General features: G+C 47.3%; 3 protein-coding genes across 5 annotated transcripts in view; 1 reads left to right on the top strand and 2 right to left on the bottom strand.

Annotated features, from left to right (window-relative positions):
• Positions 1-941, bottom strand: part of nxn (nucleoredoxin) — a 43,706-nt gene extending 42,765 nt beyond the window's left edge. Inside the window, exon 1 of the mRNA XM_047035518.1 lies at positions 399-941. Coding sequence (XP_046891474.1) covers positions 399-836 — 438 coding nt within the window. The 5' untranslated portion in view covers positions 837-941. The remainder of the gene's footprint in view (positions 1-398) is intronic.
• Positions 942-1,471: 530 nt separating this feature from the next.
• Positions 1,472-3,418, bottom strand: txndc17 (thioredoxin domain containing 17). The gene is made up of 4 exons (XM_047035785.1): positions 3,104-3,418; positions 2,662-2,743; positions 2,363-2,438; positions 1,472-2,072 (listed from the first exon to the last, which is right to left on the bottom strand). The coding sequence occupies exons 1-4, from the start codon at positions 3,246-3,248 to the stop codon at positions 2,004-2,006; spliced, it is 372 nt and encodes a 123-aa protein (XP_046891741.1). The 5' UTR covers positions 3,249-3,418; the 3' UTR covers positions 1,472-2,003.
• Positions 3,419-3,666: 248 nt separating this feature from the next.
• On the top strand, positions 3,667-21,242 carry kiaa0753 (KIAA0753 ortholog). 3 transcript variants are annotated; one of them, XM_047036276.1, is made up of 17 exons: positions 3,667-3,889; positions 4,475-4,771; positions 4,940-5,195; positions 5,293-5,402; positions 5,513-5,575; positions 5,687-5,908; positions 6,122-6,338; positions 7,201-7,319; positions 7,425-7,561; positions 7,769-7,990; positions 9,121-9,210; positions 9,302-9,389; positions 10,447-10,647; positions 10,946-11,027; positions 11,529-11,679; positions 16,865-17,119; positions 18,952-21,242. In XM_047036276.1, exons 1-17 carry the CDS (start codon positions 3,800-3,802, stop codon positions 19,103-19,105), a joined length of 2,754 nt encoding a protein of 917 aa, XP_046892232.1. In that variant the 5' UTR covers positions 3,667-3,799; the 3' UTR covers positions 19,106-21,242. The 3 variants fall into 3 exon arrangements, with proteins under 3 accessions (XP_046892232.1, XP_046892233.1, XP_046892231.1); XM_047036277.1 differs by having other exon boundaries at positions 4,937-5,195; positions 7,428-7,561; XM_047036275.1 differs by having other exon boundaries at positions 4,937-5,195.
• The last annotated feature ends 377 nt before the right edge of the window (positions 21,243-21,619 follow it).

The following is a 21,619-nucleotide window of genomic DNA, read 5'->3' as shown; positions in this document are numbered from 1 at the left end:
GAGAGTGCTTTTGCAGACAATAACATCTAATAGACTAGAAAACTCGAGTAATCTCATAGATTTAGTCCAGATATCCTATTTAAAAGACAAGCGCAATTATTTACTGAAAGGGGGGTGTAGCAGGTTAGACCGCATCATTTGTAACAAAACCGCCTACATATTAAACCCTGCTTCAACTATAATTGCAACGTGTATGTGCAAATTACCTAAATAATCAACAGTAAAAGGCATCACCTGTGCCAATACAGCCTACACCATACAATGGTATGGTGGTAAATGGTAAAAGGCAAGCTTTATACATCTTTATGGTCAGTGAAAATAAAAACAAATTAGTATCATCTTTTCAGAGATGCAGTCGTTCCCTTAGAACCTATTTTTTCAAATAATGAATTCCTTACCTTTTTGTGTCTGTCTTTGAAAGGCAATGCTGGCCATTGCATCTCCTGTAAAAAGTCTTGCCAATGTTTCTGGTCCTGGTCTGATGAGATGAAGACGATTTCCAATTTGTCTTTGTGCTCAGAGGATTTTTTGAACTTGCTGTAAAACTCACAGAGACTGGCGTTAAACTGCTTGCAAGGGCCGTTGAGGCTACAACCGAAGTAAAGACCGAGCAGAGACAGCTTGCTACCCAGGGCTTGCACATCTACCTCGGCTTTTTCGCTGTTCACGAGCCGCTCCCCGAGAAGATTCACCAGAAACTCCGACATCGCAGCTGCTCGAGTCCTTGAAACAGACCCTTGTAATTCCGTTATCGAAGCGAGACTATTGAAGATTGAAACGGAAAGCCTCACTGACAACCAACACTCAATCGTCCTCCACCGCCAAATCCTTGTCATACGATGAAACGTGTTCACGATAGACTAGGCACACTACCGTTCTACCACTCTCTCAATCTCAGCTCAATACACACCAGTGAGGTGTGTGCAGGAATGCGCTCCAGTTATATTCTTCAGCAACCGTGGTTGCGCGCCCCTCGGTCAAAATCACGCAAGTCTTTAATGACATCTAGTTATAAAATGGCGATATTGCATAGCCTATCAATACATCATATAAAAAAATTGGTAGTATACATAGGTACAGTATAATATAGCCCACTGTACTGAATGTGTCGTAAGTTATTTGGGGATTTTAAAACCAGGACTTTTTTCTTGCTGCCTCTATGTGACTCTTCACATAAACTAGGCTAATACTCAGAATGAGTCAATACGCTGGCTGTTGAATTGGGTACCCAATTATTTTTTATTAACCCACCACCTAAAAATATTTAAATCTAAATGTAGGATGTTTATGGTTTTTCTAAACAAGAAGATGACATCAGTTGTAAAAGAAAAAAAAAGTCTAAGATTTTCTAAATAGCAAGGAATGAATGCCACCTACCGTCCCTTTTGCAAAAATCAGATGGCGAATTCGTAGTAGGCTACAGAAGACATTTAACCCTTTAAGTTTATTTTAAATATTAGAATATAAACAGACGTAAAATCACAACCGATCCATTTGACATTTTATTCGTTTCACGTAACCAACATGATTGTCATGATCAAGTCAACACAATCACAGCACGACAGAAAGCACATAGCCTATTTTAAGTTGATATGTAGCCTACTCATTAGTCTACCTTTCAAGTCCATAAACCTAATCACGAAATACAGTTAACTTCCTCTGCACAGCACTAAACAATCCAACAAGGCAGAGGGGTATGTCATACGCTTCGAAAATACCTTCATTATTTCATACATTTTCTAATCCCCATTGATGTATAAAATCAATCCCCAATTCTACTAAGGCCTCAAGTTGCAATTGGTTAGATAATTTGAATAGATTTATAGACATTCACTGATTGGTAGTATTGCCACTCTGACTCTTAAACATATCTTAAATGGGAACCTAAAGAATACAACTTTATTTTGTAGTGAAATGTAATTTAGTGAGAAAGGTAAGATCATCTTCCATCCCAGCACAGATACAGGGAGCACAAGGATGATGACTGAGAACATGTTGCTCTTCTAGTCCTCAGTGAACATCATTCTCACCAGGTCTGCCTTGAAACACTCCTCCTCCACCAGCTTCTGAGGCTGAAAATCACAAATACACATCATTTCTGTTACCTGCTGGCATCAAATAAAATAACAATTCAGCTCACCTTTTTCATTTGTATACGTTTTTTCTTTTTTTTTTCTATGGGATTGTTAAGTTGTTGCATTTGAAAAAGTGAGAGGAAGAAAATTGAACTTTCCACATCATCTTTCCAATACCTTTGTTTTAACAGACCATATGAGATGATGATGCTTTCTCCCTGACAGATTTCTTGTTAAAGTATTATATTAACATTATGTGTCTGAAAAATAAATTATCCCCTTCTCACCGTTCCATATCGAAGCAGAGTGGGAACCCCACTCAGCTTAAGCGTCTTCTTAAACTCATTACTTGGATCTTTCCAACTAGGGAAATATACAAAAGTAAACATACCAAAAAGAATAGATACAATTAACAGAGGTTAAATTGCTTTAATCCATACCTATTACGATTCTTATTCTAAATGAGGCATTGACCAAATATAATATATTTAAAAAAGTCATATTTAGAAGTAGGCTAGGCCTAAATCAGGATGAATTGCGGAATTGCAGAATGGAAGAAAGTCAATTGGGGGAAATGAGGACTTACAAGGGTCTCTCTCCAACCTGACAGTAGATAAACACTGAACCGTCAGGGAGGTGGGACATCTCTCCTCGAACCACCGGCTCGGCTGCAGGACAGGAGAGAAGTGAAAATGATATGCAACTTGAAAATGATACGCAACTTGAGGTCACAGTTTGCTTCTGTTCTCATACAAAGTCAGCTAAGCACTTATTATTCTTATAGCCCTTCTGCATGGTCACGCCATTGCAAAAATGGTTCATGAGTTGTATGCAATCAGAAAAACACTAGTCTGTCTATAATTGTATGGAACACCTCACCTGCATTGTCATTGCGTGTTAGCAAAGGTGTAGGGAAGACAGTGAACATCTTAAATGACAGTAGTGACAGAGTAAATGTTTACTCTGCTAAAAGACAGATTCACAAAATGTTACTGTGACTGGCATCAAACGAAAGAATACTAGCTTACCTTTTACACAGTCTGGGCACCAGCTCATTCCCTGTGCGTCTTTATTTCCAGAAAAATATGCAAAAATATCCTTTCCCTTCCTCTCAGACACTGCTTTGCTAAATTCATCGTAACCATGAACTTTCACTTCTTCAAATTGAGCCATACTTGAATCAACAGCACAACAATTGAATCACGCAGATGTTGTGGGTTAAATGCAGGTGTTGGAAATGAAGAGGGGTAAAGATTGTTCGCACACCCTTTGCACTGATCTCGTCTAAAGTACTCACGAGCACTTGACAGCATGCAATACTTCCTGTGTATGCAAATATTCTTAAAGTGACACAAAACAACATTCCTAGTAAATATTCTACGGTATTTTGCTGCTGCTTCAAATGATGAGAACAACATTATTGAAGTACTTCAATAACATTAATGTAAATGTAAAAACATTTTGAAACACATGGTATGCCTTATCGATATTTAAGTTAGATCACAAATATTCGTCAATGACTCTGTTTGACATTTTAGACTTTCCGTAGGTTGAAAACACCGTTTCCTGTTTTCTGAAGGCGTAGTTTCCCGTTGTCATGGCGGCGTTTCAAACGTCTGTTTGCTAGCTAGCTACTTGCTTCACTAGTAAAATGCTATTAGTAAATAATGGCAATTCTGTAGCTATCTATCACGGTGACAGCTACGTTTCTAAAAGAAACAACGATGATCTTAGGAGGGCCAGGTCAAGCAGCAAAAAGCTGGGTTGCCATAGGTTCAAATCAGCACTGTGGTACTGGGCTGTCCAAAACACAGGTATTCTAGACATGCTAGCGTTGTAATAACGTAGAGTTAGCTAGTTAACTACTAAAGCTACCTATCTGTCTGAGCCTACCTAAACTGTTAGCTCTATCTCTACAGTTAACTACTAGCTATTTGGGCATTTTAAAACATTCCATTGTTCTGATTTAGCTAGATTAACTGAAAGTACAGTAAGGAGCTTATTATTTGCTATCCCTGTTAACGGTAGCAGTACTATAGCTTGCTAGGTTAGCTAGCCTAGCTACTGCAGGTAGGAAGGGAACTAGTCAAAAAAGTGTTGCTAAATTCCAAAACTTAAACTTTGAGCTAAACCCATAAACTTAATACTCGTGACTAAAGTGTGAATATAATTTTCAAGGTCTGACCTGTCACAGGGGAGGATGGTGAATGATCATTGACTGTGTTCATGTAGCATTTGGAGCGTTTGATGAAGGCTGAGTTTGACGAGTTAGTTACTCTTTAACCGATACAGATAGAATTGCTAGCTATCAGTCTAGTATGTTTTAGTCTGACACGAAGGCCACAAGTAATGCCAATGTTACAAAACATACAGTTCCTTCTTACTCCTCTCTTGCACAGTTACTGTTTAATAAGGCTGTACCAGCCAGTGCCTACAAACCTGCATCCAGAGTTGGCCCACCAGCCCCCATTGTGATTGAGAAGTTCAGGACCAATGGGGAGGAGCAGCAGGATGAAGACAGCACCAGGAGTTCCATGAGCTTCTCTGCTCTCTCAGAGGAGAGGCTACTTGCTGCAGTCCGGCTGGCTAAACGGGACCTGAGGCGGAGACGGCAGGAGTCTCTCATCAACTCTCCCATAAGACCTCAGCAGCCAGAGAACTATCCACCTAAGAACAGCACGGATGATCTGCCACAGGTTAATACCATGCTGTATCAAGAATGTTAATTTATAGTGACCTGAATTTAATAAACATTGTCATATAGGAGGATTGTTTTGTAGAGATAAGGCTCTTCATTATGTATGGACAACTCTACTTCATTGTGACACATACTTCAAAACACACCACCATTCTGTTCCAAGCAGAGGATGGACACAGGGAGGACAAAGGCTTCTGTTTCAAAAGAGGAGGTGACCCGGTCAGGAGCCAGTGTTCTGGTCTACACCCCCCACAAGCTGTCTGGTCCTCCCTGGCCAGAGCAGGGTCTTTCCCCCCCTACCAAAGACCCTGGCCCAGGTCAGACCAACACGAGCCCGGAGCCCAAGCTCAGCCAGGAGATTCGCAGGCTGCAGAAAGAGCTGGCCATCTACATTCAGAAAATTGAGCAGCTGGCTAGCAGAGGTACACACGCAGAAACAGGTTGTGTTGTTTATAAATACAGCTTTTTATTTATTTATAAACGATTGTATTTAGGATCAACGTTGGTTGTGTTTTTCAGGCGGTTCACTGGAGAAGCCCCTGGAGCCTGAGGAGCAGCGGAGGGTGGAGGTCCGCAGACAGGAGCAGGCGGCCCGCTCTGCACGCATCATCTACGTACTGCAGCAACAGGCGAGTCATGCAGTGGGCAACTGCCTCAGAGAAAGTATAGTGAGAAGGGCGTCAGTTATCAACCTTGCATTCCATTTCGGGCTTGTTTCACAGTATGCGTATTTACACAGGTGAAAGAGATCCAGGCGGATATAGATAAACTACGTTCCCCAAAAATTCATCACACGAAAAAAGTAGGTTGTGCCCCAGTCAAAGTTATCATGCACGAAAAAACAAAACACGTATCTCATGTCAGTAATACAACATGAATGAGCATTTGAAGCCCTTCTGTGTTTCTCTCCCAGTCCAGAGCCATGGACAGACTGGCTGCTGCCCACAGGGGGGCAGTCAGGGCCATGCAGGTCTTCACCAGCCAGCTCTCTGCTCCGTCCGAGGGCAGAGTGCCTTCCCATTACAAAGAACTTGGCCAGCTGATTCGCCAGCTCTCTCTGTGTTCTGCCAAGGTGGAGGTGGGCCAGGGCTCCGCCGTGCCTGAGACGGCCCTGGACATCCTACAGAAGCTAGAGGTCAGAAACAGGAGCACGCGGTCTCGTCTTCCACAGTTATCACACACCACACAGGGGTGGGGGGGAGTGTCATTTTATTGTAGTTATAAAGGACTGGGAATTAAAAGCTATATTTGGTTCTACACATGCAGTAGTGACACCCACACAGTGTTTGTTTGCTTTCTGAGATATCAGACTTGCAGTTTATTTCCTGCTCTTGTCTGTGTGTCTTAGACCCTCGACTCAGCGCTGAGTAAACAACACAGTCCACGGAGGAGGCCTGCCCGAGGACGCAGCTCCTCCCCTGCACGCTGGGGCTCTCCGCATCGCACCTCGTCGCCTCCCCGCGCAACCAGGGGCCCTGCCACCAGGGGGCCTGCCACCAGGGGCCCTGCCACCAGGGGGCTCCAAGGTGCCCGGAGAGCTGTGGGCCCCAAGAGGAGCTTTTCTGGTGAGAGCTGAGGAGCTGCTCCATCCGTCTGAATGAGCCAGCAGAGAGACAGACTCATTATTCCTCAGTCAGCTAAGGCACAGAAATGATGTTAGCATTTTGATGAGGATAATTGTCTTCTCTTCCTTCTCGGGGCTCATTTCTTATCATTGCAACATCAATAACATGCGAGGCAATTTTCATTTTCAATTTTCTAAATCTTTTAAGCAAGGGAACAGCAGAGGGCTATGTTTCTACCCGATTGCTTTAACGGCACACTCACACAGCAGTGTGAACAAACATAGCGTGTCGAACAAACAGATCTCCTCAAAGGCCTCCGTTAAAATCACTTTCCCTCCAAGTGCCTTGTGTGTTTGTTTTCTTTACTTGTTCATCACCATTGAGGGGGCAAATCATTCCATCTCCCGTGGCTTAGCAAATCACCTTAAGGCCTCTTGTTCTGCTGTGTTTGAGCTTCCTGCTGGGTCTTAATGGCTGCGCCAGGGGTGGAATTTAATGAGGATCCCTGCTCAGAGAGAGTACAGTAGGTTTGAGAGCGTGGTGGGGCCGTGGCCTCTCTGCGGCTGCTGCTGCCTGTGTGTGTGTGTGACTGAGCAGCACATGCTGGCCCGCCCGCCCGCGCGGTGCGTGCATCCAACGCACACCATCTGCATCCAATGCAGCCTTGTTTCCCTGGCAACAACTGTACTAACAACCTCTACCATCCAGAAACAAACAGGACGGTTCTGTCTGTGGGTGAGGTCGAAGGTACAACGGTGTTATACCCGAAGGTCATAAGCACTGCAACTGCACTGACTGAAATAGCAATCCAGGCAGTGATACATCTCTTGTGATGGCTGTTGTCCTCATATGTGTTTGGCAGGTAGGAGGGTCCCCCAGCCCCCCAGATCCAGTCAGGCTGCCCCACTGGACCGCAGCCAGGTGCTGCGTGCTGGTCTGGAGAGCCTGGTCCTGCAGAGGGAGCTCAGAGACGGAGGACAGGTAGGAACGGAGCCCCACTCATCCTAGGGCTCAGTGTCATAAACTTGCTGTAGATGAGTTGATGTCAGCCACAGACTGGAGACATATACTCTCCTGTCTCTTCAGAAGCCAGGTGGCCAGCTACGGGATGTGGGTTTTCAGCAGCCTACAGTGGCCTCCAGACTGAGGGTCAGCCAGCTTCCCCAGAAAGAGCCCTCTGTACCCTGGATCCCAACGTCCCCTCACTCTCCTCCCAGACAACGGTGGGAATAAACATGGATCTCTCTCTCTACCCCTCTCTCTCTACCTCTCTCTCTACCTCTACCTAAAGATAATTGATAAAAGCAAGACACAAACAGTATATGCATGCATCTCGCTTTCTTCTTTCCCTTTCTCTCTTTGTATCTGCCTCTATTTCTTCCTCTTCCTCTCTTTCGTTAATGAATCCTCCTCCTTTGCTGTGGCTTCAGCCCCCCTCACAGGAGGCCAGAACCCCGGTGTCTCTTCTCCCCTGGGATGCCCCCCGCAGCACCGTCTGAGTTGCCCGCCTCCCCGCCCCCAGGCCCCCCGCCCCCATGCCCCCCTCCCCCAGGCCCCCCAGAGCAGCAGGGGATTATGGGAGGGGCCCAGGTGACGTCAGAACAGGGACTAAGCCCGGACAAGAAGAGACAAGCCCAGAGCGAAGCTCTCAGGTCAGATTCACCTCCAGTCCCTCAGGTCCTCTTTGACCCAGCACATGGGATGATAGAGGACATATTGGTTCCCGATGGACGATGTAATGTAACATGTCTTGTTCTCAGTTTATAACAACAATCTGGAAAGAGGCCTCGGTGAAGGCGACCCGTTATGGTCGATGAAAAAAAGCGAGAAGCTGCTAAATCTGAGTATAGGGTAAAGAGAGCAATAGCTAAGTTGCTAATAGCTATTGATTGTAGCAAGTTAACAACCTGTTCTCGTCACGTTTATAACTTCATCGGAAGTTCTAGACCTGGCCTATTTTTTCACAGAAATAATGATCACTGACGTGTGCATAGCCAATATAGCAGTTTGCTATTCAACTTTATGTTATATGAAACTATAGGAATGGTGGTAGTTACTCAGGTTACCTCTCTTCACAATGTGTGCTTACTGTGGCTCTGATGGACACTGTCTTCTTTGATCGCTCAAATACATTAAGCCGTGAAAGCAAACTGTTTGGCTCCCGTGGTGTTGTTAAACGTGTGATTAGCGGGAATTAAGTAAACGGATGTGTTGTTGGGGGGCCGCAAAAATATTTGAGCTATGCAAGTGGGCCTCAAAGTGGAAAGGTTAAGAATGGCTGGGTTAGATTATGTTTGCTAGGAGCTTAATGGACTTGTGCTAGATAATATTAATCTTATATTGGAGGAAACAGGATAACTGAGCGAGCCAGTAGTTAACCGCGAGAACAGGAATATTTATGGCTTGACTCATTTTCCGTAATGAAGTTATTTTAAATCTTGATGTCAGACCCCACTTGCTGGAAGCCCAGGGCAGTACTCTGATTCCAATTCGAAGTTAATCTTTCCTATAAATTAGGTCTGGATGCTCTCTAGATTGCAGACTCCCCCCCCCCCCATCTTGTAGCATGTTGATTTATAAAGAGACCTGCACTTAATCTCTGTAGATTGAGTATTTCACATAATTCTTTCGCTCGGTCAAATTTTAATTAGAGCCGTTGTGAGCTCTAAATAATCAAAGCCTTGCAGCTGGCTTGCGCTGGTGCTGATATATGAAACTAGTGAATGCGGGGAGCTAATTGAAGCTACTTGTGTTTTGGTTTTCCTGGTGATTGACGGCCTAGGCAAGCCTGGCTGGATAAGATGACGAGGCAGAGGCTTATGGAGCTGGACCGGCTGAGTCAGCAGGCAGTACGACGAATCCACAGAATGAGGTACTGTGCTGTGGGGCCTGCTTTCTCCCAGGGGACATGTGGTGGCCTGCACTGGGTGTGCTTTAGAGGGTTTGCTTATCTCATTCTGCAGGTGTGATGTGGGCTCTTCGACACACTGGGCAGAGAGAGGAGATCAGGAGACTGGAGGAAGACTGGCGACGCTGTCGGGCCAGGCTCAGGTGGCTAGAACTACTCAGATCTCTATCTTGCACAAACACACACACACACACACACACACAAACACACACGCGCGTACACACACACTGCTACCTTGTCCAGCTACTGCAAGCTGTTAGCTTCTCCCCTGAATGTGTACGACTCAGATGGGGAAATCAATACACGTCTCATTTGTTATTGAAAAATCCATATGGCTGGTATTTACTCTCGGATTTGTGTCCTGGCTAGAACGAATTGAGAATTTATGACTTGTGTGTGTGTCAACCTGGTTGTTCCTGTGCTTGAAAGGGCAGAGACTAAGAGGACTCTGCCATGGGCAGAGACTAAGAGGACTGGCAGGAGGTGTGTCAAAGAGCTTGTTCTGTGCTTGTTGTGAGCTCCTGGTGATTGGAGAGAGATGGGGCAGGGAGAGCTCACCTCTGAGACAGTGTGTGTCTGGCCAGGCTGGAGTCAGGGTGCCTTCCTGTCCTCCCTCTCTCATCCGTTCACCCCTAGGCTTTCATGACCTCCCTCTCTCATCCGTTCACCCCTAGGCTTTCATGACCTCCCTCTCTCATCCATTCACCCTAGGCTTTCATGACCTCCCTCTCTCATCCATTCACCCTAGGCTTTCATGACCTCCCTCTCTCATCCATTCACCCTAGGCTTTCATGACCTCCCTCTCTCATCTGTTCACCCTAGGCTTTCATGACCTCCCTCTCTCATCCATTCACCCTAGGCTTTCATGACCTCCCTCTCTCATCCGTTCACCCTAGGCTTTCATGACCTCCCTCTCTCATCTGTTCACCCTAGGCTTTCATGACCTCCCTCTCTCATCCTCATATCTTATAAAAAGAGCTTCATGCAGCTCACAAAGAGACCTTTTGACCTTGGAAAGATGGATGTCAAGTCTCACTATCCTCATCCTATCATGAATTTAACAAATCAGTGATCCAAAAGATCCAAATCTTTAGAGAAGAATTGATTCTGAATCGCACTGATTGAGTTGACTGTAGTCATCTGGAAGGCCCATCGTGAGCTGAACCCACGGGGTCCTGTTCCTTGTGTCTCCCCCTGCAGGCTGTGGAGAGTACTGAGCAGGTCAGCCAGGCTCTGCTAGAGGAGCTGCTGGACGAGGCAGCGCGGGCGGCCTGGACGGCCCAGACAGACAGGCTGGCCGAGGGGACGGCCCAGACAGACAGGCTGGCCGAAGGGCCGGCCCAGAGACGGCTCCAGGCCCCCACCCTGAAGGACATGCTGCTGAGGATGGAGGAGATGGAGGTGAGATGGGAGGGGGAGTGGGGGGTCTAACCTATGGAAAAGGCCACAGCGGAAAGGTCTTGGGGAGTCTGAAAGGGCACTCGCTGGGTTGGTTTATGGTTCCCTCAGAGTTGTTTGACAGGTTCGGTCTGGGGTGTACCTTCCTTATAGTGAGTCTGGCGCCTGTCGACCGTTTATTAGCTTTGGGATTGTTATTGTTGACGTGGCGTTTGGCCACAGAAGAGTTGATTGAAATGTTCCTTTAATGGCAACTGGCAAGCACATTGATGATCTGTCATGTCTCTTCCTGTCTGGGCAGAGAGACCAGGAGGCGGTGAGGAGACGGTTTAACACCATCTCATACTCTGACCCCTACTACAGCGACAGAGAGGAGGCAACTGGTGGGTCAAACAACCAAGTCAACACCCTCTGTTTACTCCATCCCTTGTACCTACAAAACATGCAATAACTGAACTGGATAATTCCTTCACAGGGTTTCCCGCAGAAAATGTGTTAGTTAATGTGGTACGGTGGGGTTTTGCCATCAGACCGGGGGGGAGGGGGGGGGCGATAGACTAATGCGTTCTGCAGAGAAGGGAGACTGGCGTTGTTCACGTTTTGGAATGGAAGGGAGAAAACAGGACAACGGCAGATATCGCAATTATTATTTTTTTACATAGTTAAGGCGGCAAGCGTGTGTTGCTCAAGCGGCCGCCTTAACTGAAAAGTGCTGCTGGAAACCCTGCTTCATAAGTTTCCTTCAACATAGTTCTTTAACATATGTTTGTCCTCTGCTGTCCTCCAGGTGGCAACAGTGTGTAGGTGTTCTTTTGTTGTTGTTTTTTTAGGGCAATGCTTACTTCCTCTGTCATCACTCGCCCCTCGCTCTCTCTTTCTCTCAGGGACCAAGCCACCTGCTCCAGGCTCCAGGACAGTCTCTCCCAGGACAGTCTCTCCCAGGACAGTCTCTCCCAGGTCAACCAGGCCCCCCAGACCAACCCTAAGACACTCCCCCACGGCTGACATCATCCTAGAGAAGCCCAATGAGATGGGGTGGGTTGCCATGACCTCTTATCCATCCACCTGGGTATGAAGGGCCTGCAGTTCCTTCTGCTGCTGGGCTCTGAAGTAGCCAGCTTGCAAGTGCCACTGTGGTTCCCACTGAAATCACTTTTTTTAATTTCAAGGCTGAACGAATAGACGCACAAGAGGCCTTACCGATATTGTCTCACTGCACTTATTCAGATGCATGGCTAACTGGGTTGTGCTGACTGTAGTATTCTAACGAGGTGACATGCCCTACTTGGGTCATCAGTCCTGTGGAGTCCTCACTTCTTTTGGAATCATTGTAAAGTAAAGTGGTGGATGACATCACTTAACCTGTCCTCTACTCATCAAACTGAGACTGAAAGCTCAGCAGAGCACTAATTAACAGGTGCCAAAGCGACATCCAACAAGGTAATGGGATAATTACAGGGTGGAAAAATCATTCTAACCAATGATAAAAGAGTGGGACGAAAAAGAAAAGTCTGCCAAAAAAACAAAACATCCCTGTATCCACTCCATGCCTCTATAGTCAGCTATGGATGTAGTAAAAACGTGTTTGCCCAGCTTAGTTTTGCTTTTAACACTCCTCGCCCGTGCCCTCAACCACCTCTTCTCCAAACACACACACACACACACACAGCCCAAATCTTTGGCATCTCCTGTCCAAAGCCTTGGCTTCACCTGCTGCTGTGGCATCAGCTAATGAGGGAAGTCAAGGAGGATGGGTTGAGGAGGAGGCAGGGAGCGAGAGCCAATCGCAGACGGCAGAAGTAAGTTGTTGAGAGGGAGAGCAGACATGCCAGGGTGATTTAACTGAACAGCTTCAAGCCACGCCATTAGAAGATTAAAGTCCCCTCAGTCAGTCTCGGTTCCTCGCCTTTCTGCATCCTCTCTGCTGCCTCTTCCTCCTGCATCCTCACTGACTCGGTTCCTTTCCTCCCATCTGCACCTCGTTTCGTTTTTCAGATTTCAGACGTGACAAAAGAGAGCTTTGCAGACAGCTCTTTGAAGTTTGTTTTTTCTTTTTTCTTTCACCGACCTCAAGGCTGCAAAGGTAGCGACGGCTAGCCTCTGTGAGGCCTGTAGTATTAATCCAGGGGCTGGCAGAACTGGCACCTTGCCCTGTCCTATCAGCCCTGGATCCTGCCTCTGTGAAGATAGCAGCAGACACCAGGCACACGGTGTTTCAGTGTGTCTCCCACGCCCCAGGAAATGACATGCTCGGGGCTCACTAGTGTCAGGTCACATTGGTGAGAACGTTCTGTGCCATGCCTACTACAGCTCTTTGATAGACTGTGATAGAAGTAGCAGCGTGCAGTGTTCAATTCGGCTCCTCCACTGGTTTGGCCTCAGTAGTTAGGATTGCATTGGATAATGCAGGACTGGAAGGCTGAATGTGCGTATTGATATTGACGAGTGTATGCTTATCTGTGAGGGCACAATTATTTTGAAGTGTCCACAATACAGTAGAATGTTGTGTGTGTGACCAGGAGGGTGGGGTCTGATTTGAAAATCAATTGACATTGATCCATGCTGTCGATGGCGCCTCAATTTCATTCCCACTCTCAGCCAAGACCCAGATCGAAGCATTCAGTTCTCATCTTCTCTTTCAACAATTGTCGATTTACTGAGAAAGAAAATGAGTTAACCCAACACTTTGGCGAAGAAAAAAAACAAAATGTGATCCCACACTGCAAACATGACAATTAGAGGCTTGTTTTTCTCCCCACAACCTCCCTGAAACTTCTCTCTGTGTCGCTCAGAGCAGTGGCTCCTGAAGGCTGCTAGAGGAGGCTCTAGAGGAGCCGGGACTTGTTTTGTTAGTTCCTGGTAAGCGAGCCGGGTCGCCGGGAATCGCTGTGTTTGTTTCAAGGTGGTTATATATCAGTCATAATAACCTTTGTTCCAGGCTCCCCCTGCTTGTGTGCAGCTACTGTGCAGGAACCAAAGCACACAAGCCGGCACCTGTCTCGCATGTATACATTGTAAACATGCCCTTAGACCAGTCCTCAAGCTCAAGAGAGTCTTTTCTATTTTCCGTCAGCTCTCGCAGATGTGGGGGTCAGATTTCTTCTGGCTGAAGTGAGACGTGCTTGATGTGTTGTCAGGGATGCTGCGTCACTCCACACCCAGATAAGCAGACAGGAGATGATGCGCTTTCAAGAGAGCGCCCTTCAGATAACAGCCGGCAGCTCGCAGGTGTCTGTGTGTGGCTCATGCGGGAGGCCCGTCCTCTGATTGGGTGGGAGGCCCGCCCGGCCCGCCCCTCTGATTGGCTCGTGTGAGCGGTCCTCATAGGAGGGGCAAAGAGATGCGACCACAGGCTCAAACCCCAAAAGGTCTTAGACAGAAACCCGCCTCAACCATGTGGCGATTTGGTCATGCTGTGGAGCGGCCGATTAGCGGCTGCCGTAGAGCGGCCAATCAGCATCCTCTTCAGTCGGAAGAGGTGCCATCATCCTGGTACGTGGGATGCCTGGCAGCGTGCTACGCCTCTCACCAAGGCACTTTGAAGCCATTACGCAGTGAACCACCGCGCCTGGGCTGTAGAGGCAGCCCACATGGCAAGGCATGAGTAAATGGTGCAATCAAAACATAATCATTACTCGTGTTCATTCATTTTTGTTGGACGGCAAGCTATGTCAGATATCTGCATGATTATATATTGTTGGAGAGAAGGAAACTCTCCAAGCTGGGATCAGTCTCATTGAGAGTCGTTGATATGATTGTTAATGAATCTTTGTTCACACAGTCTCTATAGAGCCTCACGTCACGGGATATATTGAGCTGGTGAGTGCTGTGGAGAATTCCCCCGGCCCCGGCTCGTGCTCCTGAGGGCCTCTAGAGGGGGCTAGTGACTCCGTTAGGCCATGGGTACAGACAGCCATGGCGTTGAAGGCACGTACGAGAGTGATGATTAGAGTGGTGGCTTTGTGGAAGTGGAACGTGGGCCCCAGCTGCTGATTAGGGTGGAGGGCTCATTAGGGTTGTGGATGTTTGTCTAAGCCCCTGATTACCTGTGTTTGCATCCCACACTGCTTGGTGCAGGGAGAGGCAGGAGACTCCAGCACCGCAGGCAATTATCATTACACTCTCTCTCACTCCAGGAATCGAACAATGCACAAGATTGCTCATATGGCTTAGCGAAGCACGTTTCATTATTCCCATCAGTTCTGTCCTCTTTGGTGATATTGTGTGCCGAAAAGCACAAAGGCAACCTTTTATTGGAGAGGGCTCCCTTGATTTCGAGCTGGAGGGGAGGGATGGAGGTTAAGGTCCAAGAGATGAAGCCTGGATCGTCTGTTATCCATTTCCTGAAGATTCATCCCGCCTCTGGTGGTTTTTTCGGAAGTGCTCAGTCGTATTTGTGAAGCGGCGTGAAGACGTAGTACCGTGTTCTCCAGGGACAAGCTCCAGGAGTGTGTGTTGTGTTTGTGCACCTATGTGGACACGTGACAATGGGGCGGCGGAGGAGAAGGGAGGAGGGGGTGGTGTTCCTACGCATCATGGGAGCAAAGGATGAGAGACGAGGCTCCGCTGTGAGTGGCCGAGAGGGACACAAAGCCCCCGAGCCTGAAGAGCCCCTCTCCTCAGACGGATGCCAACTGACCACAGATGGCCCCTCCCCCAAGCCAATCGATGATGACATCAAAAGGACAGCCATGCTGTGGATAGCGGGTGTTCTGTGTCTCTGATGTGCTCAGCTCCTGTTCTTTGTATTCATCCCCCCCGGTGCGTGTTGGGGTTGTCTCTTTTAACCATTCTCCCAGGGCCAGTCTCTGGGAGAAGGCTATAACCTTGTAACAGGAGATGGGCTGTCAGCAGATCTGCCATGTAATCATGGCCTCCCCCTTGCCCCTCCATCTCTCCATGCCCCCTGCAGGTCAGGGCTCAGAGATTGTCCAGATGTAACCGTATGTGGAGAGCCGCCGAGGGTATAAAGAAGGACAGGATCCCAGTGAGCTCAGTCGAGCACTACTCGCTGACCCAGCAGCGGCTTGGTCTGTCATCTTCTCCCAGAGTCTCTGCGTGTTCTCTCAGGCTGGGGGCCTGAATCCCCCTCCCCGCCCTCCCCCGCATCACTCAGCCCCAATACTTCCTGTCTCCATCCTGTCTCCATCCTGTTTAATGGATCCCATCTGGGGACACGGCTACGCTTTGTCGTTTCCTAGGGGACGCGCTGCTGCAGTCGCTGAAGAGCCTTGAGAAAACAAACGTCCAAAGTGGGCTTTCGTGCACCTCACGACGGGGTGGGGGAGGTGGGGGGGGGGTTCTTCTCTGTCGTCAAGGCCACTCGTCCTCTGTAGTTTGTGGTGCTTCGTGTGCCGTGGCTCGTTCAGGATGGTTGACTGAGAGCTGTGTGGGGGAAGCAGCCTGTGCTGTTGGCCGCAATGGCCATTAAATGTCCCATCAGAGAGGAAATGTGTGTAGTCTGTGGATGAAGCGGGTTGGCAGGCAGGCTAAGTGCATTAACCACCCTGGCACTCCTTCTGACACACCTTCCCACAGGGCGAGGGTTGCCAGTAGGACTGGGCTGGGGCTAGGACTAGGACTGGAGGCTGGTTCTGAGGCTGGGGCTAGGACTAGGAATGGAGGCTGGGGCTGAGGCTGGGGCTGGGGCTTAGTTTGAGGCTGAATCGTGGGCTGAGTCCTGGGTGGACTTGGCTGAAACACAGACTGCGTCGGGCTGGGGAGCACAGTGGAGAGCTGCTGCTGTTGAGACTCTAAATATAGCCCAGCTAAGAGAGTGCCGTTGCCAGAGCTGGGCTGATTTGTTCACAGACAGGATTAAAAACTCTGGCCACTGCATCTCCCCATTGAGTCCCCCACGCTCCCTTAACCGAGAGAGAGGGGTGGGTCAGAATCCTTCTGAAACCCACCCCCTGGCAGGTCCTAGTGTGTCCTGACCCCAGCGTGGCCACGGACCAAGGGGTTATATGGTTACCAGTGCTTGGCTGCACATCACACCTGCTTGGGAGTCCTTCTCCCAGCAGCCAGACTCCTTAACTCGATGAGTAACAGTTCACTTCTCCGTGCCAATGAATTTCCACTTCCTTTGACAGATGTAGCCAATTGAAACAGACTGAATAGAGTCGGTCATAGTAATAAAAAAGGCGGCATGAGGTCCGGTCAGTCAGCCATGCAACCTATCCCTGTGTGAGTTTTCTCTTTCTCTCTCTCATCTTCCCAGACGCACTCTTCAGCCTGAGGCCGGCTTCACGGAGGAGAGACCTCCTGAGGAGAGACCTCCGGAGGACATGGCGTCCGGTGGCCGTCTTGCCGTGGCGGGGGGGAGCCAAGGGGGGACCCCAGGGGGGACGCGGGTCTCGGTGCCGGGCAGCTTGCTGAGCAGCATCCTGCGCTACAGAGAGGACCACGAGGCCTACCTCCGCCTGGTGGCGCACGAGGCCGTCGGCACCTTCAACCCCTGGGCCATCGCTGACAGGTGGGCGGCAGGCAGGCAGGCAGGCAGGCGCTGGCTCTGGTCCAGCGGCGGAATTAATATTCTAGGCTTTTGTGGATTTCTCTCTCTCCCTCTCCCTTTCTATTCCACATTTGTATTCTTTTCTCTTGCCCCGTGCTCGTGTTCTCCTCCAATCCGTTTCCTGATCTGTTTGTTCCGTGTTCAAGTGAGCATTGTTAAACGCTTCTTTACACTTCCAGGGTTGTGCGGGGTTGTTCCAGTCCTTGCTGTGATTGTGTCAGTTCCTCCAGAGCTCTGCTCAGAGTGGGAGGCGGGTGCTTGTATCACTCACCTGGCCCGGGGGCAGAACAACTCTCCAAACGGGATGTCGCTGTTGCGTATGTGCTGCATTAGCTCCAGCACTTGGGCCGTGTTGACTTCACACCCTTGAGTTCCTCTGGCGCCCCGAGCATGTGATCCTATGCTGTTCCCGCTTCTCGCTGTCTTCCATCCATACATTAGCATACTTAACAGAATTGTTAAGTAGGTGCACTGCGGTGGATTCGCTCTCTGCGAGCGCGCTCAAATGAGTCGGACAGACCAGCAGAGAAGTCTGTCAGTGAGACGAGGGAGTCATTGAATAGCCCGGCTATTTTCTCACCCTCCACATCCCTAAAGGAGAGATACTAAGGTGTAGATTTCTCTTTACTTTCTCTCCCCGTGGGCGTGTAGGAGTGTGAATTGCTTTAAAGATTCTTTAGCTGAGATGTGATACCACTAAACTGTAACCTTGCTCTTGGGGGACAAACTGCTCCTCAGTCACTGTCACCAGCGAAGAGCAAGCGTCTAAAGTTTTCAGGAATTCAACTTGACTATAGTTTCTTGCATTAGGTGGAAAAATTGCATCCTGTCACACAGGGTTGTGAAAAGGCCTAGGTCATAGTAAAGTGTAAAAGCTGTTATATTAAAAGTCCTCTTTTACAGATGGTCTAACATATTAGATACTTCTCGAAATATATCTGTGTGTCAGTGTCTGCCTTTTTTACTGCGAGTCTGTCAGTCAGTGTCCTCGTATCTCCCTTTCTGTTTGCTTATCTGTGTGTGTCTGTGTGTGTGGTGTGTAGTTAATGAGCAGGCAGAGTGATTGAGCAGCACACACCCTACTGACTGATCACAGACTCTCTGCTGGTTCTGTCACCGCCACAGATGCTCCACACAACAGATAGTCTTCATCTGAGGCTGCAGATAGATGAAGACTGTCCACTCACATACACAGAGCCAGTATTCTGTTAGAGATCACGATTTAGGATGAGGACTTTTTATTTTTTATCAACTTAAATAGTGCATTTCATTCTCCAGGCATTTGTGTTGTTTTTCAGTTAAGCCGGGGAATCAATGTTCATGTTTCGGGGTAACCTCTCTGTCTCCTCTCTGTTGTTCTCTCCTCTCTGTTCTCTCCTCACTCTTTGTCTATGTGGCTCTCCTCCCCGTGTTGCTCTCTCCACTCTGTCTGTTGTTGTGTCTCTCCAGTCTGGTTGAGGAGCTGATGTCTCTGTGTGTTGTGTCTCTCCAGTCTGGCTGAGGAGCTGATGTCTCTGTGTGTTGTGTCTCTCCAGTCTGGCTGAGGAGCTGATGTCTCTGTGTGTTGTGTCTCTCCAGTCTGGTTGAGGAGCTGATGTCTCTGTGTGTTGTATCTCTCCAGTCTGGCTGAGGAGCTGATGTCTCTGTGTGTTGTGTCTCTCCAGTCTGGCTGAGGAGCTGTTGTCTCTGTGTGTTGTGTTTCTCCAGTCTGGCTGAGGAGCTGATGTCTCTGTGTGTTGTGTCTCTCCAGTCTGGCTGAGGAGCTGATGTCTCTGTGTGTTGTGTCTCTCCAGTCTGGCTGAGGAGCTGATGTCGGAGGCCCTGGCAGATGTGGCTGCAGAGTTCCAGGATGTGTGCGAAGAGTATGCAGAAGCTGTCTTCACCTCTGAGTTCCTCCAGCCAATCCTTTCTCCTCCTGCCACAGTTCCACCGCTGGATAGCCAATAGGAGAGCTCCTTGCCAGTCCAGATATTCTACTGTCCAGATGCCAAGCAGAGATATGATCATTATTTAGTTAAAGGAACAAGATGTGAAGCGTTACTCGGGCAAACAACATATTTACACTCTTATATGTTAAGTTTACAAATGCTGCATGAGTTTTAATTATTTCATACCCGTTTATAGGTTCTTTGTTAAACTACCGACTTTCATGGGAGTATTCCATTGGGAAAGTTGGGCTACATTTGATAAGCTTACTGGGAACATTATTAAAAAGGATTAAAAGATTATCGAACCACTTTCGGTATATAAATCTCTCAAAGGATTTCTTGCGCTTTTTATTTTTAGACTGGAATATGGAACTAAATTAATAGAGCAGACCACTTCCACACAGGACACAGGAGTCAAAGACCTCTAAAAATTTTTTTAACATCTTCATGGCATATTTGGCTTTCGACTAACATATAGTGTCCTTGTGCTTCGTCATTCCCTCCCTCCAGTGAGCATACCTTTGTGTATGTTGTGGCCAAAATGACTGTTCAGTGATTTATTAAACGCATATTGTGAATGCACACTGGAGGGTGATGTCAGAAGCCCTCAGAACGTGAAAGCAGCTGTGATGGAGGAGAAGAGGCAGGTTCAGACGCTGAGCCCCTGGGAATCTTCCTCTGACAGGGGACAAAGTGACTTAGAGCATTAGCTCACTTTGAGTCAGTCTCTCTCTTTCCCCTTCTGTTCTGTGGGAGTGTCCGTGTATGCTTTTCTATCAAATGTCTTCCAAGTCATAGACAAAAACGAATTGGAATCGAGGAGGGATAACATTTTAGTTGAATATAGAAAGTACTTTCATGCTTGAAATAGGGAGAAAATCATATTTGTACTGTGTGTGCGTGCTATTTTCTAATTATTTTATATTGTCATGGTGCAGACAAGTTATTTTTGATACAAACATGTGTGTTCAAGTGGCTGTCGCTTCCCCAGACATCACAGGCACTTGATAACAAGATCCACCTCTGTGTAAATGCAGAAGATAATGAAATTGATTTTCTTTGCTTTGATGTATTGATGTGTATGTAGGCTATGCTTGATCAAATTGATTAGTTTGATATAGATTGCCTAAGTAGACAAATGTGTATAATGCTTGCTGATGCGTTATTAGCATACTATGAATATAAATGTGGTGCTTTAGCCCTGTATTTTATTTCAATACTTTTTTTTATATTTGAAATTCAGGTACATCCATTCAGAGACCACATGCTCATTGATGTAAATTACCAGAGCGCCGTGTTATATTAGTTTGGTTGTCCCTGTTGGTTACAGTAGCTAAACCTAATGGCTGCCATTATCTTCATTACTAACCAAATGAATGTGGCTGAGCACGATGAGTAGTGTAGTCATCTCCATGGTACACTTCCATTGAGATGAGACATTACAGTCTGATGAATCAGGATAAGGATATTTTTTGTTTTCCCTCTGGGTCGCTTCCGAACCCTCCGTCGATGTACAAGGTGATTAGACTCTGGGATGATGTCACGACCATAGGGTTCTTGTGTGGAGGAGGGCTGCAGCTGAGTCAATGATCCCAAGGCAGGAAATCTCCAGTCAACCTTAAAAAATACAAAAATACAAAGCTTTACTTGAACTACATTACAAAATAGATCTTGTGTCCTCCTCTGCACAGAACAAGTCTGTTGCTGTAGTTTATATGAATGCAGTACATGTAAACAGGTAATATTGAATTGCTACCATGTTGTGGCCTGAAGCACAAATGAATGGTTGTTAGTGTTACTCTGTGGATATCGAGGAGAGCCTAGCCTGCCAATTCCAGGTTATTGTGAGTGGTGCTCCCCTCTTTTCCTAGGACTGTGTGTTATAAATAAATAGCAGTGTGTCTCTGGGTTGGAAAAACTGGTTCAATTGAGCTTGTTGACAGGTAAGGACTCTCTTATCGCCTCACCAAGTGATGGGTTTTAGCCTTAGCACCTAAACATCAGTTTACAAGCCTTTGCGCTTGTGTGTTTGACTTGACGGATTTTGAGAACGTTTTGTTTTCTTAATCTTAATTGTGTTTTATAAAGTGTTCAAATCATGTATTTATAGGGTTGGTTTATTGGTTTATATACCAATAAACGATTGTGCTAAACTACTATCTGGATCTTGGTGTTGTCTATCGTACACCAACCCTTGTTGTTGTGACAGGAGACAGCTGTCATGTCCAGACGCTGTCTCCTGTTATTTGGTATAAAAAAGATTGCTTTTTAGAAAGAAAAAAGAATAATTGAATAACCTTTTTTTTTTTTCTTGCTTCCAGTCAGTCAGGCTGTTCAGCTTAATCAATGCCATCTATCTTGCTGTCTTCCTTGCCCGGCCTACTTTCCTTTTGGTTAGTCCTGCTAGAATCTCAATACATCGTCTTGGGCCAGAAGTGCTTTGTCATCGGCTTTCCTGGCTGGTACAAATGGCCTGCATCCCTCAAGGGTGGAGGTAATGTAGAGTGCGTAGTCCACAGTGACTTTACCTGAG

The sequence above is a fragment of the Hypomesus transpacificus genome, chromosome 15 (assembly GCF_021917145.1).
Source record: "Hypomesus transpacificus isolate Combined female chromosome 15, fHypTra1, whole genome shotgun sequence".
NCBI lineage: Eukaryota > Metazoa > Chordata > Actinopteri > Osmeriformes > Osmeridae > Hypomesus > Hypomesus transpacificus.
Note: the sequence above shows the minus strand (reverse complement) of the source record. Positions and strands in the feature narration are given on the sequence as shown.